The 19,918-nt window shown below is 39.8% G+C and overlaps 1 protein-coding gene across 1 annotated transcript; it reads left to right on the forward strand.

Moving 5' to 3' along the window:
* The first annotated feature begins 8,074 nt into the window (after positions 1-8,074).
* LOC121794650 (WD repeat-containing protein 44-like) lies at positions 8,075-12,797 on the forward strand. The gene is made up of 8 exons (XM_042192915.1): positions 8,075-8,315; positions 8,771-9,912; positions 10,335-10,425; positions 10,564-10,721; positions 10,802-10,853; positions 11,264-11,343; positions 11,448-11,541; positions 11,737-12,797. Exons 2-8 carry the CDS (start codon positions 8,845-8,847, stop codon positions 12,264-12,266), a joined length of 2,073 nt encoding a protein of 690 aa, XP_042048849.1. The 5' UTR covers positions 8,075-8,315; positions 8,771-8,844; the 3' UTR covers positions 12,267-12,797.
* The last annotated feature ends 7,121 nt before the right edge of the window (positions 12,798-19,918 follow it).

A 19,918-nucleotide genomic window follows, 5' to 3' on the forward strand; every position in this document is an offset into this window, starting at 1 on the left:
GAGAAGATGTCGCGAAAGTGATATACAGAATTTTCCAGATATCCATATATATGGTTCCAAGTTATAGCTTTGTTTAGCTAAAATTTATACAAACGTGTCGAGATTTGAATCTTATTAACACAAATCAAATATCTCAAATTTACAATTATATTTGACTCTTGCGAAAAAGAACTTTTTTATTTACTTTAAAATTTACTACCCTTTTTACTCAATCACTCTACTACATTTGATTATATTTACTAGAAATAATGAGCAAAAAAGAGTGAAAATCAATACTTCCCCTCGTGAGAGTGTCACCTCGGGGCTCGGATAAGAAATTAGAAACAAGACAAATAATTATGACCAACATTAATGAAGTAGTAGAAAAACGACTTTTTTTTACCTAATTTGTAGAAAATTTGTCTGTACTAAACACTCCGGCTGTAATAATGTGGTCGGGAATAACCAAATAAAGAATTGTTAAAATAATGTTTATGAAGAAAGCATCAAAGTAAGTTGTTTGATTTAATGGTAACAAGCACACTAATCACTTTTGACTTTGTTAACCCATCTTTATCCCTTTTACTTGACAAAGAAGTTTGGACACTTCTTATCAATCATCAATTTTATGCACGACTTTTTTTCACTTGTTTTTATATTGTTTTAAATTTGTTGGCAAAAAGTTTTTTGAGTTCAGAATATGACAAAACATTAACTCTCTTCATCTTTAAAAAATAATTTAATTTTGTTACTTTTATTTCAAAATTTGTCCACTTTAATTTTTGGTAATTTTTTCTTTCTAAAGAAATAGAGCTCATTTTATACTAACAATATTCTAATGAACTTTTCTGTTTATTACTCTATCACTTTATCGATTTGCATTAAAATTTGCATCGTTGTCAAATTCTCTATTTATTTATATAGGATGGAAAGACGATTTGCATTAAAATTTGCATGGTTTTCAAATTCTCTATTTATTTATATAGGATGGAAAGAGTATAATTTTATTATTAATGAGACATTTCTACCATTCAAAGAAAAAAGTGAAATACTTATTGAGTCTGCATGTTGCAAATAGAATTGTCAAAATATATATTTGGAAATTGGAATTATTAATTCTAAAAAACTAAAAAAATGAATAAACTTTTTAGTAAAAAAAAAGGCCCATGGTTAACAAAATTGTAGTGGGAAAAAGGAGAAAATTGTTTTGAGGAATTAATTCTCTCCGAATTCCATAAAAAGGATGGTGGAAAATGATTTGTTTGTTTTGAATTTCTAGTTTGCTAGGAGACAAAGAATATTCGGTGAGATATACTCCTATACATTTTGATTCAAAGTATTTGAGAAATATCTATAACTCCTTCTATTCTGAAAAAAATATAAACTATTAGAATATCCATAATAAGGAGGACACTTGGATAGACAAGTCACTCTTTTTGGTCTACAGTCACTTTTTTTTGTCCACGGCCACAAAAAAATATCCACAGCAATAGTCGATGCTTTTTTTTTTTGCCACAAATCACATTATTTTTCACGTGTTTGTATATTTTAATTCAATTAGAATAAAAATTATCGGAATGAAAATAATTAGAAAATCAAATAAAATAAAAAAATTGGGCACAAATATTCGTTGTATTAATAGATACAGGAAAATTATACAACGAACATTTTATAAAAAAAAACAATTTAAAAACACAGCCACCTTCTACTCGGTGGCGTCATCGGAATCCGCCGCCTGTTCTCCATCTTCCTCGCTGCCGCTGCCGCTGCCGCCCCGCCGCCGCTGCACCTGTCCACCCCAGCTGCTCCCTGATCTTCTGCATGAGCTCGTAGTACATCACCTTGGTGACTGGATCGGTCGCGGTCTCATAGTGAACGACGTTCTCCTGGAGTTGTTTCATCAACTGCACATCCAGGTTTCTATTCAACACCGAGTAGGGAGTAGAACCCACGGAGCGCGATCCAGATGCTGCCGCGGAGAAGCGGTAATCACATGCGGCTCTAGCGTCTCGGATAGTGGACTATTGGCCCTGAGGACGTGGGCGCTTGGAGTGTGTGGCGGAGGGCTCGTCCGAAACAACGTCGTTGAGGTCGATTGTACGTGAGCCGCTGCTGCTGCTGTAGTTCCCGGCTCTACGAATCTAGTCCGCTTCGGCCCAAGAGCAACCTCTTCCTCATAGATGGCCTTGAATTTCGGGCAGTTCTCGAGAATGAGAAATTCTTCCCAGTAATCGAACTTAGGCCGCCCTTCAGTGTTGAACATGGAGAATGACAATGCCTTCATGCCGGCTTCGCTGCGGCCACTCTCAGCAGTGCGCATGTTGTTCTCGTATATGCCCGCAAACCTCTTCACAGCTCTCAGAATCCTCCCCCACTTTGAGAATGACAATGCCTTCACGTCAGATGTGACGGCATCCCAGGCCCTTGCCACAACAATGAACTTCTGTTTGGTGTAGTGCGTGGACCGCCGCCCGCCGCCCGAGCTGCCGCTGACACCTCCATCGCCACCTGTGGCCTCCCCTCGGTAGGCCTGGACTCATCATACCCATCATCTGCTCCAATGTGAATCTATCGAAATCAGACAAATGAGATTGGGTGGGCTAGAAACAGTGAGAAAGGGTATCCGGACACGGATGGTTGATCGCGTCCATGTTGGGTCGGTAATCCCTGAACGCCGATTGAGGACGACCCATATTCCTTTGAACAGAGGAGGACTGGCCCCGATATTGAGGTGTATGTTGCCACGGCGGGGATGTCGGCGCCCACGACTGGGATGGAGGGGGAGTGGGACTCGATCTCCACTGCTGGGTAGGAAGATAGTTGTCGTAGCTTGAGTTTCCAGTGCCGGAGGAATCACTGTCTCTACCTTGCATATTAACGAAAATATAGAGTGAAATATAGAGAGTGAAGTTGGGGGTGTAGATGTGTGTGGGTCAAAATGAAGTGGGAGGGAGTATTTATAAAAAATGCACGAAATTTAAAAAAAATAAAAATTCCGGGCGGCACCGCGGCGCATGGGCCCCGCAATAGTCCGCGGCGGCTCTCACCCACCCGCCCCGTCCACGCCGAGTAGTCGGCTGAGGGCTATCCGCCCCCGATCGCCTCGGCCCATGTGTCCCCCACTATAGGGAGCCACGGCGCCGCCGCGGAGTCGGCGACCGTCGGGACTCCCCTATTGTGGACACTCTTATTTCCCTTTTAGTCTGTATTTGAAAAATACAAATTTTCAAATTTTGAAAATCCAACTATTATGAACCCCATTCTCCATTGACATTATTTCCATATCATAGTATCTATTTATCTCTCTCACTTTATCTTGCATTAAAACTGATGCCGAACCAAAAATTTATACTCAGGCCAGAGGGAGTATCTATTAGTGTTACTCTCTATGTTTCATGTTAATTGAGTTATTTTATTTTATTTTATTTTATAAAATTTTAAAATAATTGAATCATTTCTATTTTTGACTAAAATAAATTTTAAGTCTTATCATAATTTTATTTTTAATGTTCGTCTTGATAATACGGACTAATTGATATATGAGTGAAATGATTATTTATAGGTGTAAATTGTGTCTGAGAAGACAGATGATTGGAAGCAATGACAACCCATACCCTCTATAACTGAATAATATGTCAGATAGGTTTTGACCTCCCCTCAACATAATCTGGGCATTTTTGGAATTTTATCCAAACTTGTCGGCTTGTCTACCTATTTATTAACTCGCGCCCATTCTCTATCGCATAGGCACGCCACCTAAATTAAATTGCAGTGTATCACTAAATTAAGTAACCAATTCAGCTGATGATGTGAGAGTGTGTAATAAAATAAAAAAGAAAAAAAAAGTAACCAATTCAAATCTTCTTCAATTCAACTTTATTTAACCTCCATGTCAATCCTCATTTCTCTTTTATATGTTCCTATCAAAATAATGCATGAGCATACAAACTATATTTATTGGAGCCAAAGCACACGAATTGTGATTTGTGACTATATTTGGGGTTTTTCCCATAAATTTAGGACATGCATATAAAATTCATGAACTTTAATCTTGTAGCCATTTTTTCATTTGAAATTAGTTTTGTCTAAATGAAATCTTACACGTCGAGCTATCTATGTATCTCAAAAGTACATCGTTTTAGTCACGAATTGCAAGAACAAAAAATCAAATTATATTTTAACTAATAATCAATTTTAATTTATTTTTTAACTATTATATCCTCCAAATCTTTCATCTCCCCCAACTTCCCCTTCTAATTATTCTCTCTTCATCTCATTCTCACCCGCCTAGTCATGATCTCTATTTGCTCTATCATACACGACACACAACCGACATCATGTTTTGTTTCTGCATAATCAACGAGAAATACAAGACGGATTGGGCCTAAACAGAAGATGTCTTAACACGCTACCCTTAATTGGAAGCCTAATTATCATAAACTTCTTTTCGGATTTAAGGCTTCTACTAGTATTTTTGGCGTTTAATCAATTTTTGGTGGTGGAAATTTATTGTGTGGTTGTTTGGTGTGTGAATTGTGAGTCTAGGAGGGAGCGTGGGTGGAGACGAAGACGATGTCAACAACTAAAAGAATTTTGAGAAGAGGGGATAAATAGGCTTATAAATTGGTTAATTTGCATTTTTTTTCTTTTTCATTTAAAATTTTCATATTCAAACTATGTCGTTTTGACGGATTTGTTTTTCCCTTTAATTTTAATTTTAATTTTAATTTTAATTTTTATAAGTCAATTTTTTATTTGACAAAACTTTGAAAATTAGATAAAATTAATTATGGTTTTAATTTAACATCCTAAATTCATGACAAATACCTAAATATGTCTATAGTTTATGTATTTAGGCACCGATAACCTTACAAAATATCTTGATAGCTAACATTGAGTTGTAAAATCTTAAGCAAATTTCTACTTGTAGTAAATTGGTTTCAAAATTTTCCTACTCACACTACAATTTAAAATGATTCAAGAACAATTAAAATTTAGTTGAATATGTTCTGACTTCTGTGTGGATTAGTTAAATAGCCATTAACGTTAACTTTTCCGAAGTGGATTATTTAAATTATGTGATGGGTATTATTTAAATTTATGGGCTTTAATATGCTCGATCGTGTCGATATTTTCACCTTTAGTTAAATCTAATTTTGGTTATCTATCACTACGTATATACTCGTATTACTATTACTACTAGTTTCTGGAAAACTTCGATATGGACGTAGAAAAGGTTAAAAACCTTTGATTCTTTAGGATACTTACTTGCCACTTGGGTCAACCATATTCACTTATTACTTATTAGACTCTATCATTAAATTATATACCTAAATGTACTACAAAACTTAGGAACATTATTAAATCATTTTCTATAACAAGTTTATGGATGATATATTTGATGTTTATGTAAAACAAGTTTTACTATTTCAAAAGTTCTTGAAATCACTCGGTTTGTCAAAATTAAGATGTTTGTTACGCTGGGGTTTGTTTGTTAAATACTACTCCATTAGGATGCACTATTTTTTTGAAAGACATATATAAAGTGATTTATGTCGAAATGAGATTCAAATATGGATAATTGAGCAATTAGTGTATAGTGATCAATCGACAGCAAATTAAATGAGTTGGGTTAACAAAGGAAAAAATAAACTTATGATAACAAACCCATCTATCTCAAAATATATTAATATCAAAATAAAGAATTATATATGAACATTTCTAATTGTTTGATATCATATTTAAGTTTAACTGAAAGCCCAACATAAGACAAGGGCCCGCCTCAATCTTGCCAAAATTATAATTCTAACCATGTTTATGTTACTTACCAATTTGTCAAATTAAGCCACTTTTATTTAATACTTCACTATACAAATTTAGATAATTTCTTTTCTATCAAACAACAACAAAATAAAATCTTAGCTCTACATATCTTGACATGAAACCCATATTTCTTATTTTATTTTACATATCTTCTTATATCTCATCTTTAATTGATAGAAAGTGCATATATTCAATGTATAAAGTTTACTTTTCCACATTATGGTAGGAGTATTATACAAACAGTAAAAAAAAAAGAGGAATAGCCTGGAATCACACAATTTAACTCATAGTAATTTATTTTACAATTATTTAAATATGGTAAACACAAGAAATATCCCACGAGTCCATTATTGGGAAATATATACAGTGTATATATCAATGTCACAATGTACTACATTTTCTAGATAGGCAACCGCAGCACCAAGTGGTTAACAAACAAAATAACTTGGAAAGTATATACTACTTCATTAAAACAAAGTTACTAAAAAACCTTATTATATTGCTAATCATTAATTACTATAATCTTGTTTCGAAAAAAAAATATTACAAAAATTTGTTACGATTATCTTACGCGTTATCGTGTAAATTTTGTAGTTTAATGAGAAATAGATCATTTGTCAATTAATGTATGAACTTTCACACATTTTTACAATTTCAGATTACATATTGCAATAATGTGATCAACATGCAATTTGATTGAGAAGAGCACATTATATTTTTGTAACAAATTAACGTATAATTACACCACTACAATATCACATTGTAATTAAAAAAATACTGATATTTGCTTTATTTACCCACAATATAAAAAAGAAATGTCGGAAAAAATTGGGGTGCATATTTAGGTCGTCCACAATAGGAATAGCCCAGCAATAGCCCAGCCATAGCCAAGCCACTGCCACATCATCAGCACTAAAAATCCTCCTGCCACATCATAAATAGCCCAGCCATAGCCTAGCCACAGCATAAATAGCCCAGCCACATCAACAGCCACATCAATAGCCACATCACTAATAACAATTATATAAAATGACATAATTAACAATCACACAATATACGGAATTAAATTTACGCCACAAAAACGAGAAAATTCACTAATATTAATAAAATTTAAAAAGTACATTAATTAAAAATACGCATGCCAAATCCACAGCCGGTAATCAGCTACGGCCTCGAGGATCATCGTGTGATTCTTTCCCTTGTAGCCGGTAGTGTACATCCCCTTCCAGGCGGCGGGGCAGTTCTTCCACTCCCAATGCATACAATCTATGCTTCCTAACATCCCTGGAAACCCATGCTGTTCCCCGTGCATCCGCAGCAAATCCCGACAGTCATAGGTGGCAGGGCTTCGAAGGTACTGATCACCGAATATTTCAATCACGCCCTGACAGAAATACTTCATACACTCCAGGGCAGTCGTCTCACCGATGTGGAGGTACTCGTCCCACATGTCTGCAGCGCCTCTGTAGGCCAACTGCCGGATTGCCGCAGTGCACTTTTGAATAGGAGTGTGGCCGGGTCTGCCAGCCGCATCGTGCCTAAAGCGGAAATACAGATATCGTTGCTCCAATCCGTTAACAATACGCATAAACAGGAACCTGCGCATCCTAAAACGGCGCCTGAAAAGGTTGGCGTTGAACCGCGGCTCCTGTGCGAAGTAGTCTTCGTATAGGCGCTGATGTGCAGCTACGTGATCACGATCAATCACCGCTCGGCGGTGTACCACTGGTCGAGGTCGAGGTACCGCCGGCTGTAATGCCCTCTGCATCCATTGATCAATCTCACGGTTCGTATAGGCCTCTAGCGCTTCGTTCATTATACGCTCGTACTCCTCAGCATCCCCACCACTCCCACCACTACCACCGGCGTTACTCATTTCTAGGTGTTGATCTTGTACAGAAATTAAGATAGAGAGAGTACTCGTTAATACAAGTGGTGCGAATGAAAATGACGGGCAAGTCGCGTATATATAGTGTTTCGGAAACAAAAAAAAAAAAAAAATTCGCTCTAGGCGGTGCGCTAGGCGATCCGGACGCTGCAATAGCGCCTAGCGGATCGCCTAGCGCACCGCCTAGCACCGCGGAACCGCCGAGCGCTAGGCGGTTTTTTTCCGCGAAATCGGCTAGGCGGCTGCAATAGTTCGCCTAGCGCACCGCCTAGCGCCGGTGCTCGGCTAGGCGGTGCGCTAGGTGCTATTTTGGATGCTCTTAGTATGCACAAAAACTGAGCTCATAATCTCGTTTCTCTGGCCATCCTCATTCACGTCTATCGAGATTTTATGCTTTTTTCCTTTTCTATATCACAACTTTCATCCTCGCTACAATCCGATCTATCAATTTAGCAATAATTCCAAATCCTCCCCTTTTACAAAGTGCTTTTAATGGTCACTCGTTATCGTTGCTTCAGTTGTAGAGAGCAAGCAACTCACTCTCTCTCTCTCTCTCTCTCTCTCTCTCTCTCTCTCTCTCTCTCTCTCTGTCCACCCTGCAATTCTCTTCTGTCAAACTGCGCATGTGAGTGAGCCAATCTTCTCTCTCCCTGAACTTTTCATCTTTCCGTTCCTAGACTTTCTCGTGGAATTCGAATGAGGATTTATCCTTCTTTTTTGTCAATATGGTTTCGTACTTAAAAAAAAAAAAAAAAATTGGTAATGGGTGTTGCTAGATGTTTCATTTTATGGGAAAAACTGAAGCTAAAATTTCAGGACTAACAGAAGTAGTATTAAAAAACGTAATCGAGTTCGCTTCTTTGATGTGAGAAGATATCTAAATGTGGGACACCAGGTTCAACGTGTGTGGATTGGGATCCATGTTGGATCTATTGCTCTCTCTCCCCCCATTTTTTTATTGTGATAATTAGCAGTAGTTTATGTTTTTCCCTTTTATTTGTTTATTTGCTGAAATATTGGTTGTGGTGCATCTTCCTTTGTTTCTACCTCATTTTTTAAGCTTCTCTTTGTTGTCTAAAGGTTGTATCTCGGAAAGGGATAAGCACATTGCCTAGGTCTTGCAATTATTTTTCATGGGTTGAGCTTAAGAGATCATGGATAGCTTCACCACCGACGAAGATTCTCAATTTTTTGACGCGCTGGAGCACATTGGTGAAGAGCCCAAATTTCGGAATCGGGAATATGAGGTGTGGATTAATGCTCCACAGAGTGTCGGTGAGCGCCGTGAGAATTTTTTCAAACAGGTTGGGATCAGCCTAGGTGAGATTGAGAGTCAAGCTGTAGATGATTGTGTGATGGAAGATACTGAAAGAGTTTTGGAGGATAGTGGAGCCGTGCTGAGAGCTTGTGGTAGTGAAGATGAGTTCTCTTCGAGCCGTTCATCTGTTTCGAGTTGGGACACGGATGATCTGGGATTGTGTAGAAATGGGGATGGGAATGCTAGTGGTGGATGTGAGTTTGAGAATGAGAGGAGGGGAGATTCTCGATTGATGGGATTGGAGTGGCTGCTCTCATCTGCGGAAATGGATTCTTCATCTCAGTTGCCTTCCACAGTTGTTGAAATTGGGGATAGGGGAAATGAGGCTAGTGTAAATACACCAAAATCAAGGAGTAATTTGAAGAAGGGGTGGCTGCGTAGATTGTGTTCGATGACATGTATGATGAGTGGGGGTACGAGAGAGAAGAGTGTTCGATCTTGTGGCGTAAGCCAGATGCAGGGGTCAAGGATCTGGAGAGTTAGGGTTCGCCATTGTCAGAGGAGATTGAAGGAGCTTTCAGCCCTCTTCAGTGGGCAAGAAATTCAAGCGCACAAGGGGCCGATCACAGCTATGAAATTCAGCTTTGATGGACAGTACCTTGCTAGTGCTGGTGAAGATAAGATTGTCAGAATCTGGCAGGTGGTGGAGGATGAGAGATTGGATACAGTTGACATCCCGGATGCAGATCCATCGTGTGTGTATTTCTCCGTCAATCATCTATCTGAATTGGTGCCTTTGATGATGGAAAAGGATAAAGTTAACAAGTCCAAGAGCCGGGGAAGAACACACGAATCAGCTTGTATAGTCTTCCCTTCAAAGGTCTTTCGAATTTTTGAGAAGCCATTGCACGTGTTCCATGGGCACAGTGGGGAGATCTTGGATCTTTCATGGTCAAAGGATAATGTATGTTGTTTGCTTAGAATGTGGTTATCATTTTGTTATGTTATCTTCTGAAATTTTCCATTGAGACTAAAGATATGTTTTGATATGGAGTGAAAAGGCGGAAGTAAAACAAGAACTGGAATTCAATATAAAAGAAGAACAATCCTCCGAAGAGGCCAAGATAATCCTCCGAAGAGGCCTACGGTTGATACCGTCCTAATACACTTTATTTTCCGAGGTATCTAGCTCTTCTAAAGAGGAGCTATTTATAGGGATCCTATGAACTCTAATCTAGGAAAGTGAATCAACCTATAGATAAACAAGGAAACAAATCCTCAACATTTAAAGTAATCTTTCAACAATCTCCTTAATAATGAAAATAATCTCAAGAGATAATGGAGATCATTAGCTTGATCTCTATCATGTTTGTTTTTCCTTTGCAGTGTCTACTGTCGTCATCTGTTGATAAAACTGTTCGTCTCTGGCGGGTTGGAGTTGATCAGTGCCTCAAGGTTTTCCAGCATAGTGACTATGGTACACACCTAGTCGCATAACTCTGTCTCTGAACTAATCAAAATAAGCTAATTTGGGATGGCACAGAAACTAATATGTAAGTTTTGTTTAACACTAGTGTGTTTACTTTGCTAAAATGTAAAATTTGATGCTATGCAGTGACTTGCATCCAATTTAACCCTGTGAATGATGATTACTTCATCAGTGGTTCAATAGATGGGAAGGCCCGGATTTGGTCGATTGGTGGTTGTAAAGTTGTTGACTGGATCGAAAAAAGGGAGATTATCAGTGCAGTTTCTTACCGCCCCGATGGCCAGGTCTGTTAAAACTGCTCCTTAGGTTTTATTTTTACAGCTTCAGAATGCAAGATTATGAATTTGTTTGCTTTATAATGCAGGCTGGTATTATTGGTTCTATTGCCGGCACATGCCACCTTTTTCACTTATCAGGTACATTTTCATGGTACTAGTTAATAGTTTCATCTTGGTCTATATTTCTCTCGTATGATATTGTAAGTTTATGTAGTGTAAATCCTACCACCATTATATACCACATTTGGGCATAACCTTTCTAGGCATTTGTGTATACTTTACGTTGTGAATGAGTAGAGAATGTGACTTTTGTATGATTAAAGTGTTTATGCATGTCGCATAGGTCACAATTTTTTTTTATCAAAATATTTCATAATAAACTCTGAAGCCTTAGCTCCTGATGTGGGTCTGTGTGCATGATTTTTAAGCCATAATATTAGAGGGAAGTCAACGTGCTGTAGGACTTGAGATTTCCTTGTATATTAAGGTGTAACAAAATGGAGATGGGGGTTGACTAATCATTGGGCGGCTCGTGTTTCTTGTATCAGATAATCACTTCCAGTTGGGAGCTCAGATGTGCTTAACGAGTAAGAAGAAGTCAGCTTGCAAAAGGATAACTGGCTTTCAGGTTGCTCCCTAGTGTAGTGCTTCTTGAGATTGTCATTTGCTTTAGCTATTAGCTTTTTGTTTCAATGATTTTGTTTCTTACATCGTTATCTTTTGTGAATGCAGTTCTTACCACAAGATCCAAGCAAAATATTGGTCACATCTGCTGATTCAAAAGTCAGAATTATTGATGGGGTGAATGTGATTGGGAAGTACAAAGGTAAGGTTCTAAAAAGCTCTGGTTTTGTTATCAGATAATATATCAACTGAGTTAACACCATCCTTTAATTTGATTATGTTCGGAACTTTGTATATCATTTGACATGGTCAGTTTGTGATAGTTCACTTGATTCAAGAGGGTAGGTAGGGCATTTTTTGGAGATTTGCTCAATTTTTGTATCTGTTCTGTATTCAGGCCCTAGAAATGCTGGAAACCAGAGCGCTGCTTCATTTACTTTTGATGGAAACCATATTGTCTCAGCATCAGACGATTCCAATGTTTATATGTGGAACTACTCCGATCAGGGAGACTCTTTGTCGCAATCAAAACCAGTTAGGTCCTTTGAATGCTTCTCCTCAGATGCCTCTGTTGCCATACCATGGCCTGGCCTCAAAACCAGGAAGGCAGAGGATCCGCAAGGCTTGAAATCGAACCAACAGCAGACAAATCCATTGCCTTTCTTATCCTCATCCACTCTCTCATTAGGGCAAGAGTATATCTTGGACGCCAGCTCAAAGGGATCCGCAACTTGGCCAGAGGAAAAGCTTCCTGTCTCTAGCCCGCGAGCTGTGACATCACCAATCAGAAAATCTCAGTACAAGCTTCTCAAGACGTGCTGCCAGAGCGCATCGAGCTCTCATGCATGGGGGTTAGTGATAGTCACCTCAGGGTGGGATGGACGGATCAGATCGTTCCATAATTATGGTTTGCCTGTGGCCCTTTAAGACAGGTAGGTCGTTGAGAGTGATCGGGTGGGCTGGAAATTGATTGCACGAAGCCATATTTGGGCGTCCCCCTAGGAAGTCGGGGGAGGAGTATTTGGGGATGGCGATCGAATGGGGCAGGGGCAGTTGGCAAGGAGTGCAGGGGTAGGGGGTTGGTTGGGTGTACTTGTATGGTTGGGCTGAATTATGATGTTGGATTGATGAAAGGGTAAGTTGGTGGTGTGGCCCAGAGATGGAAATGGCATCTTGTGTCATGTGTTTTGTGGTGTGAATAATGAATAAGATTGATTGACTTGTCCACTGTTGGGATTCATTCACAAGCATGGATTGCTTGCCTTCGATAAGATTCAGAGGTGTTGCTCAAATTTTGAGGATTTGCATAAACTATAGATATGGATAGGTTGGTTGTATAGTAGTAGTGTAGTACTAGCATTATTATTCCTTGTATATTTTACCCACACTTGTTCGATTTCAACCCATATTAATACGACTTTCCACATTTGGGATCTCTGTCTTAACAGAGGCTGAAAATCCACTGGGTTTCCACATTTGGTTCAGGTGTTACACATTATTTTGATAGTAATAATATTAAATTGAGCAAATCTGTTCACTACGTAGCTGATAAATTTCGATTATGCATGGTTGATCAAAATCCAAAGAGCTAGATGATCAAGTGTGTAATAATGGAGTGCTCATTTCAGTTGGAAGAAGCTCGGCCAGAAAGGAGTTCGGTAAGCTCGGCTTACCGAGCTGGAACTAGCTTGGAACTAGCAGAAGAAGAAGGAAGCTCGGCTTTGAGTTCGGCTTTGAGTTCGGCTTTGAGCCGAGAAGACAGTTGGTCTTGAGCCGAGAAGCAAAGGAGTTCGGTTTGTGAACCGAGAAGGGAGCTCGGTTGTGAGCCGAAGAGAGTGCTCGGTTGTGAGCCGAAGAGAGTGCTCGGTTGTGAGCCGATAAGAAAGTTCGGTCTTGAGTCAAGAATAGAGTTCGTCTTGAGCCGGGAAAAGAAGAAGCAACAGTTCGGGCTTGAACCGAGAAGGAAGTTCGGCCTAGAGAAACTAGCCGTTGGTGCAGCAGTTAGTTAGCCGAGATGTAGCAGTTATTCTTCTTGCTTTCTTGATTCTTCTTGTAGTTAGTTAGTAGCAGTTGCTACTTGATTGTAGAGCTTTAAATAGCTCAAAACCATGTACGTAGTTAGGAGTGAAAAATCAATAAAAGAGTTTTCAAGTTTTCTCTCCAAGATTACCATCTTCGATACTCTAAGTGTGAGTGTGTGTTCTTCTGCATTGTGAGTGATCATACAACTGTGAGTGTGTGTGTGATTCACCTGAGTGTGTGAAAGTCTTGTGCGTATTGAATCCCAACAAGTGGCGCCGTCTGTGGGAAGATGGCAGCAAGGCTTGATGCAGAAAAGTTCACAGGCAAGAATGATTATAGCCTGTGGAAGATGAAGATGAAGGCGGTCTTGATTCAACAAGGCTTGGCCGCAGTTCTTGCAAATACAGAAGAGAAAGGAAAGGCTCCAATGCTTGATGATAAAGCTCAGGCAAAGATGGAGGAGATGCAGCTCAAGGCACATTCTGCAGTGATTCTGTGCCTTGGAGATAAGGTCTTGAGGGAAGTTCAAGAAGCCAAGACTGCGGTGGAGATCTTGAACAGGTTAGATGAAGTTTACCTGGCAAAATCTTTGGCTAACCGGCTGTATCTCAAGAAGAGGCTCTATGCCTATAGTTTTTCTGGTGAAAAATCTATCATAGAGCAGTTGGAGGAGTTCAATAAGATCATTGATGATCTGGGCTCTGTGGATGTTAAAATTTCAGATGAAGACAAGGCCATTCTTACATTGAATGCCTTGCCTAGCTCGTATGACCAGTTGAGTGATGCAATTATCTATGGCAGAGATAAGGCTATCACCTATGCAGAAGTCTACTCGGCCTTGATGGCTAAGGAACTCCAGAAGACTACCAGCAGAAGCTCTGCAAGCTCCAATGTTCAAACTGCAGAGGCCTTGAATGTGAAGAAGTTCAAAAAGCAGAACTTCAAGAAAAAGTTTGAGGGCTCTAAACCCTCAAGTTCTGATGCTCAGAAGGAAACCAGAGCATGTTTTTGGTGCAAGAAACCAGGGCACTTGAAGAAGGACTGCCATGCCTGGAAGAGAAAACTAGCCTCTGAGGGCCACAACACTTCTGATTGTGTAGAGAGTACTGATCCCCCTGCTCAACTCATGAATGTAAGTGATAATGGGATCAGTCACAGGTGGATAATGGACTCAGGGTGCAGCTTCCATATGTGCCCCAACAAATCTTGGTTTCATGATCTTCAGGAAGCATCAGGGACTGTAGTTCTTGGAAATAACCATGTGTGTCAGATCAAAGGGATAGGGAAAGTGAAGCTAAGTTTGCAAGATGGCTCTATAAAGATCCTAACTGGGGTGAGGTATATTCCGGAAGTGAAAAGAAATCTCATCTCATTGGGAATGCTGGAGGAGAAAGGGTTCACCATATTGATGAGTCAGGGAAAGATGCTTGTGAAATCTGGGAATGCAGTGATGATGGAGGCTGACAGAGAGCACATTCTCTATTATCTGAAGGCTAAGGCTGTTGATGGAGAAAGCAATGCAGTGTCAGATGATTCCATAATGCTATGGCACAAGAGATTGGGCCATCCAGCAGAAGGAAGCTTGAAAGAACTCATCAAGAAGGGCCTGATCTCTGGAGATTTCAACAAGATGGACCCCTGTGAGCAGTGTATACTTGGAAAAGCAAAGAAGGCACCCTATCCTACAGGTATTCACTCTTCTACAGCCCCATTAGACTACATACATAGTGATCTTTGGGGCCCTTCACCTGTAAGCTCAATTGGTGGTGGGAAATACTACCTTGCTATTATTGATGACTACACTAGGAAACTGTGGGTGTATATACTGAAAGAAAAATCAGAGACATTCACAAAATTCAAGATATGGTGTAAAGAGGTGGAGCTAGAGAAGGGAAGAAGTGTTAAATGCCTACGAACTGACAATGGCTTGGAATTCTTGTCTACTGAGTTTGATCTGTTTTGCAAGGAGAAGGGTATGAAGAGGCACCGCACTGTTCCTGGTAACCCCCAGCAAAATGGTGTTGTGGAGAGGATGAATAGGACTATCCTAGAGAGAGTAAGGTGCTTGTTACTCAGTTCTGGTCTGAGCAACAGATTTTGGGGAGAGGCTGTGAATACAGCAGCCTATCTCATCAATAAGTGTCCATCTACTGCCCTTAAGTCTGAGACTCCTGATTACATGTGGTATGGAGCCCATAGTGACTACTCAAAATACAAGGTGTTTGGGTGTGCAGCCTATGCTCATGCTAGGCAAAGTAAGCTTGAGGCTAGGGCTCTAAAATGCATATTGCTGGGGTATCAGAGGGGTGTTAAGGGGTATAGGCTCTGGTGCATTGAGCCTGGTAGGCAGAAGGTGGTGGTGAGTAGGGATGTTGTGTTCTTGGAGGATCAGATGCCATACTTAAAAAGGAAGCTGGACTCCAATGAAATTGAGAGTGATTTCCTCAAGGTGGAGCCAGTGGGACTTTGCCAAGGAGCAGGTGGAGCCTCTGACTCAGAAAGTGAGTCTGAACCAGAGGATGATGGTGCTCTAGCTCGAGGTAGAAAAATTGATGAGCCTACAGCAGATTCTGCCAGAGAGTACCAGATAGCAAGAGATAGAGGCAGAAGAAATACAAGACCACCTGAAAGGTTCTCTGATGTGGTCTACTATGCACTTTGTGCTGCTGAGGGCATTGATATTGCAGATCCTCTCACATATAAAGAAGCCATGAAGAGTAAAGACAGAGAAAGGTGGATTGAAGCCATGAATGAGGAAATGGAATCTTTACTCAAGAACAAAACATGGATCTTGGTGGATAAATCCAGACTGACTACAGATGGAAAAGAAAGGAGGCTGATCAGTTGTAAGTGGTTGTTTAAGAAAAAGATTGAGACCACTGATAAAGATAGAATCAGATTCAAGGCAAGGCTGGTGGCTAGGGGCTTCACACAGCAAGAAGGAATTGATTTCAATGAAGTATTTGCTCCAGTTGTTAAGCACACTTCTATTAGGATCTTGTTGGCAGTTGTGAACCAGCTAGACTGGGAGCTACAACAGCTTGATGTGAAGACAGCCTTCCTCAATGGGGATCTAGAGGAGACTATCTTTATGGAACAGCCAGAGGGCTATGTAAAGACTGGAGAAGAAGGCAAGGTGTGCCTGCTACAGAAAAGTCTTTATGGACTTAAGCAAAGTCCTAGACAGTGGAATAAGAAGTTTGATGCACAGATGAAGAAGATTGGCTTCTCCAAGTCAGAATATGATGATTGTATTTACATCAAGAAGGCAGGCAGGACTCCCATTGCCTACCTATTACTCTATGTGGATGATATGCTACTTGCAGGCCCTTCTATGACAGAAATTCAGAAAGTTAAACAAGATCTGAAGTCGAGCTTTGAAATGAAGGATCTAGGAGAGTCAAGGAAGATCCTAGGCATACATATTCAGAGAGATAGAGGCTGCAAGAAGCTGTGGATGCTGCAAACTGATTATATTGACAAAGTCATGCAGAGATTCAGAATGGAGAATGCTAAACCTGCCTCAACACCCTTGTCCCAGAGTTTCAGATTATCAAAGGAACAAGCTCCTAAAACTAAGCAAGAGGCTGATGAGATGGAGGCTATCCCTTATGCTAGTGTTGTTGGGAGTATCATGTACACTATGATTTGTACAAGACCAGATCTGGCTCATGCTATCTCAGTGACTAGCAGATACATGGCAGACCCGGGGAAGGAGCATTGGAATGCTCTTAAATGGATATTGAGGTACATGAAGTCAACTAAGGACTGGGGGATTGTGTTCAGTGGCTGGGAAGGTGGATCTGAGGAGGTTGTGCAGGGGTATTGTGATGCAGACTATGCTGCAAATCTGGACACCAGAAAGTCTCAAACAGGTTATTTGTTCACCATGTTTGGAACTGTGATCAGTTGGAAATCAGGTCTGCAGAGTGTAGTTGCTCTCTCAACTACAGAATCAGAGTATATAGCTCTCACTGCAGCTGTACAGGAGAGCTTTTGGATCCAGGGAGTAATTTCTGATTTTGGTTTTGACCAAGAAACAATGGTGATTCATTGTGACAGCAGCTCAGCTATATGCTTGGCTAAACATCCGGGTTTCCATGAAAGGAGCAAGCATATAGACATAAAGTTGCACTTTATTAGAGATGAGATTGAAAGGGGAAGGGTGAAGGTGGTTAAGATTAACACCTTGCACAATCCGGCAGATATGCTAACTAAATCTCTAAGTAGAGACAAGTTTGATCATTGCAAGAAGTTGATCAATGTTTGTGCACGAACTGAGATGAGCCCTCAGGTGGAGAATTGTAATAATGGAGTGCTCATTTCAGTTGGAAGAAGCTCGGCCAGAAAGGAGTTCGGTAAGCTCGGCTTACCGAGCTGGAACTAGCTTGGAACTAGCAGAAGAAGAAGGAAGCTCGGCTTTGAGTTCGGCTTTGAGTTCGGCTTTGAGCCGAGAAGACAGTTGGTCTTGAGCCGAGAAGCAAAGGAGTTCGGTTTGTGAACCGAGAAGGGAGCTCGGTTGTGAGCCGAAGAGAGTGCTCGGTTGTGAGCCGAAGAGAGTGCTCGGTTGTGAGCCGATAAGAAAGTTCGGTCTTGAGTCAAGAATAGAGTTCGTCTTGAGCCGGGAAAAGAAGAAGCAACAGTTCGGGCTTGAACCGAGAAGGAAGTTCGGCCTAGAGAAACTAGCCGTTGGTGCAGCAGTTAGTTAGCCGAGATGTAGCAGTTATTCTTCTTGCTTTCTTGATTCTTCTTGTAGTTAGTTAGTAGCAGTTGCTACTTGATTGTAGAGCTTTAAATAGCTCAAAACCATGTACGTAGTTAGGAGTGAAAAATCAATAAAAGAGTTTTCAAGTTTTCTCTCCAAGATTACCATCTTCGATACTCTAAGTGTGAGTGTGTGTTCTTCTGCATTGTGAGTGATCATACAACTGTGAGTGTGTGTGTGATTCACCTGAGTGTGTGAAAGTCTTGTGCGTATTGAATCCCAACAAAGTGCACTTCAATTATTAAAGTTAATAACTTCAATAACAATTTTAGGGTACAAAATAAAATAAATAATGCCAACTTTGACTAAATGAGAGTGATGCTCACATAAAACATGTAGCATGACATAAAACATGTAGCATGACATCGCAACAATCTATAGTAAAAAAAATCGATATTAAGGGCAAATGGTGTATAATAGCTCATTCATAAACGAGACATGCAGATGAGCTCTTTCAACAGCGCAGAAGCATATCAGCTTCTCTTTTCATACGATTTATAAATAAATTCAACCAGTTTCCACAAATCACATGTAGAAAAAATCAGACAATTAAATTATGCAAGCAATGCAGTAGATACAGAACAATCAAGTTCTCGGATTTCCATGTCTAACGCCCTCTTTTCGCAAGTTGAAGAGAAACAAAGACATCAAAATAAGACGAAAAAAAAAACTCCTAATTCCTAATTTTCTAAACTCATATTTGTGCCTCTCAATCACACACATACATATATATATATATATATACACATTACATTACAAATTTACATATGTAGAGAAGAATTTGCATAAACCAAAACGAGAATGTTTCCTATATATGATCTAATTAGATGTGAACCAGATCTGGCGTGGACATTCTAAGAGGCAGAGGCAAAACTGGTCCCGGTCCCGCCTCCGGTCTGATCAGAGGAAGATGAAGATGGATCGGAGTAAAAGTGGTGATCAAGAAAGGATCGTCATTGTCATCGTCGTCGTCAGCGTCGATGTTAAGGCAGGCACACCGCTCCAGCGACGAGAAAAACGCCTCCACGACGCTCGTGCCGAACAACCTCGCCAGATTGTTACCGTTAGATTCGTTGCTATCCGCCATCGCCTCGCCTAACGCTGCTTCAAACGAAGGATTCCATTCCCCAATTTTACTTCATTATGGGAATTGCCCAAATTAGCCTATTTTTATTTTCTAGGCTCACAATTTTTCTATATTTTACTCATAATTGTTAGTGTAAAGACATTAACTTTAGGTGTGATCAAATTCAAACTCTCTATAATACAAACTATACAAACTTTAGGCGTTGACATTGTTGACATTCCCCCATTGACAGAATTTGTATTATGCGTTGACATTAATATTCCCTCAATGACAGAATTTGTATTAGGCGTTGACATTCCCTAGTGACAGAATTTGTATTAGGCGTTGATATTGACATATGAATCCCATTGCTAACCGTTGATTACTTACAAGGAGTGTGTAAGATCAATGTCAACGCCTAATACAAATTCTGTCACTGGGGGGAATGTCAATGTCAACGCATAATACAAATTTTGTCACTGGGGGAATGTCAACAATGTCAACGCCTAAAGTTTGTATAGTTTGTATTATAGAGGGTTTGTATTTGATCACACCTATATATATATATATATATATGACTCCTCATTATTACTACAATAATTTAGATAAAATACTTGTTATGGTATTTGCATAATTTTTATTTTAACTATTTGAACATTAACAAAAAAAAACATACACTAAATGCTAGCCTGTCCACCCAAAGGTTATTACTGCCAATTAAGCATA

The sequence above is a fragment of the Salvia splendens genome, chromosome 3 (genome assembly GCF_004379255.2).
Source record: "Salvia splendens isolate huo1 chromosome 3, SspV2, whole genome shotgun sequence".
Taxonomy (NCBI): domain Eukaryota; kingdom Viridiplantae; phylum Streptophyta; class Magnoliopsida; order Lamiales; family Lamiaceae; genus Salvia; species Salvia splendens.

Coding starts and splice junctions, on each gene's coding strand:
- LOC121794650 (XM_042192915.1), top strand. CDS start 8,845: ATGGATAGCTTCACCACCGACGAAGATTCTCAATTTTTTGACGCGCTG. Junction 9,913..10,334: donor TTTCATGGTCAAAGGATAAT/GTATGTTGTTTG, acceptor TTTCCTTTGCAG/TGTCTACTGTCGTCATCTGT. Junction 11,344..11,447: donor AAAGGATAACTGGCTTTCAG/GTTGCTCCCTAG, acceptor TTGTGAATGCAG/TTCTTACCACAAGATCCAAG.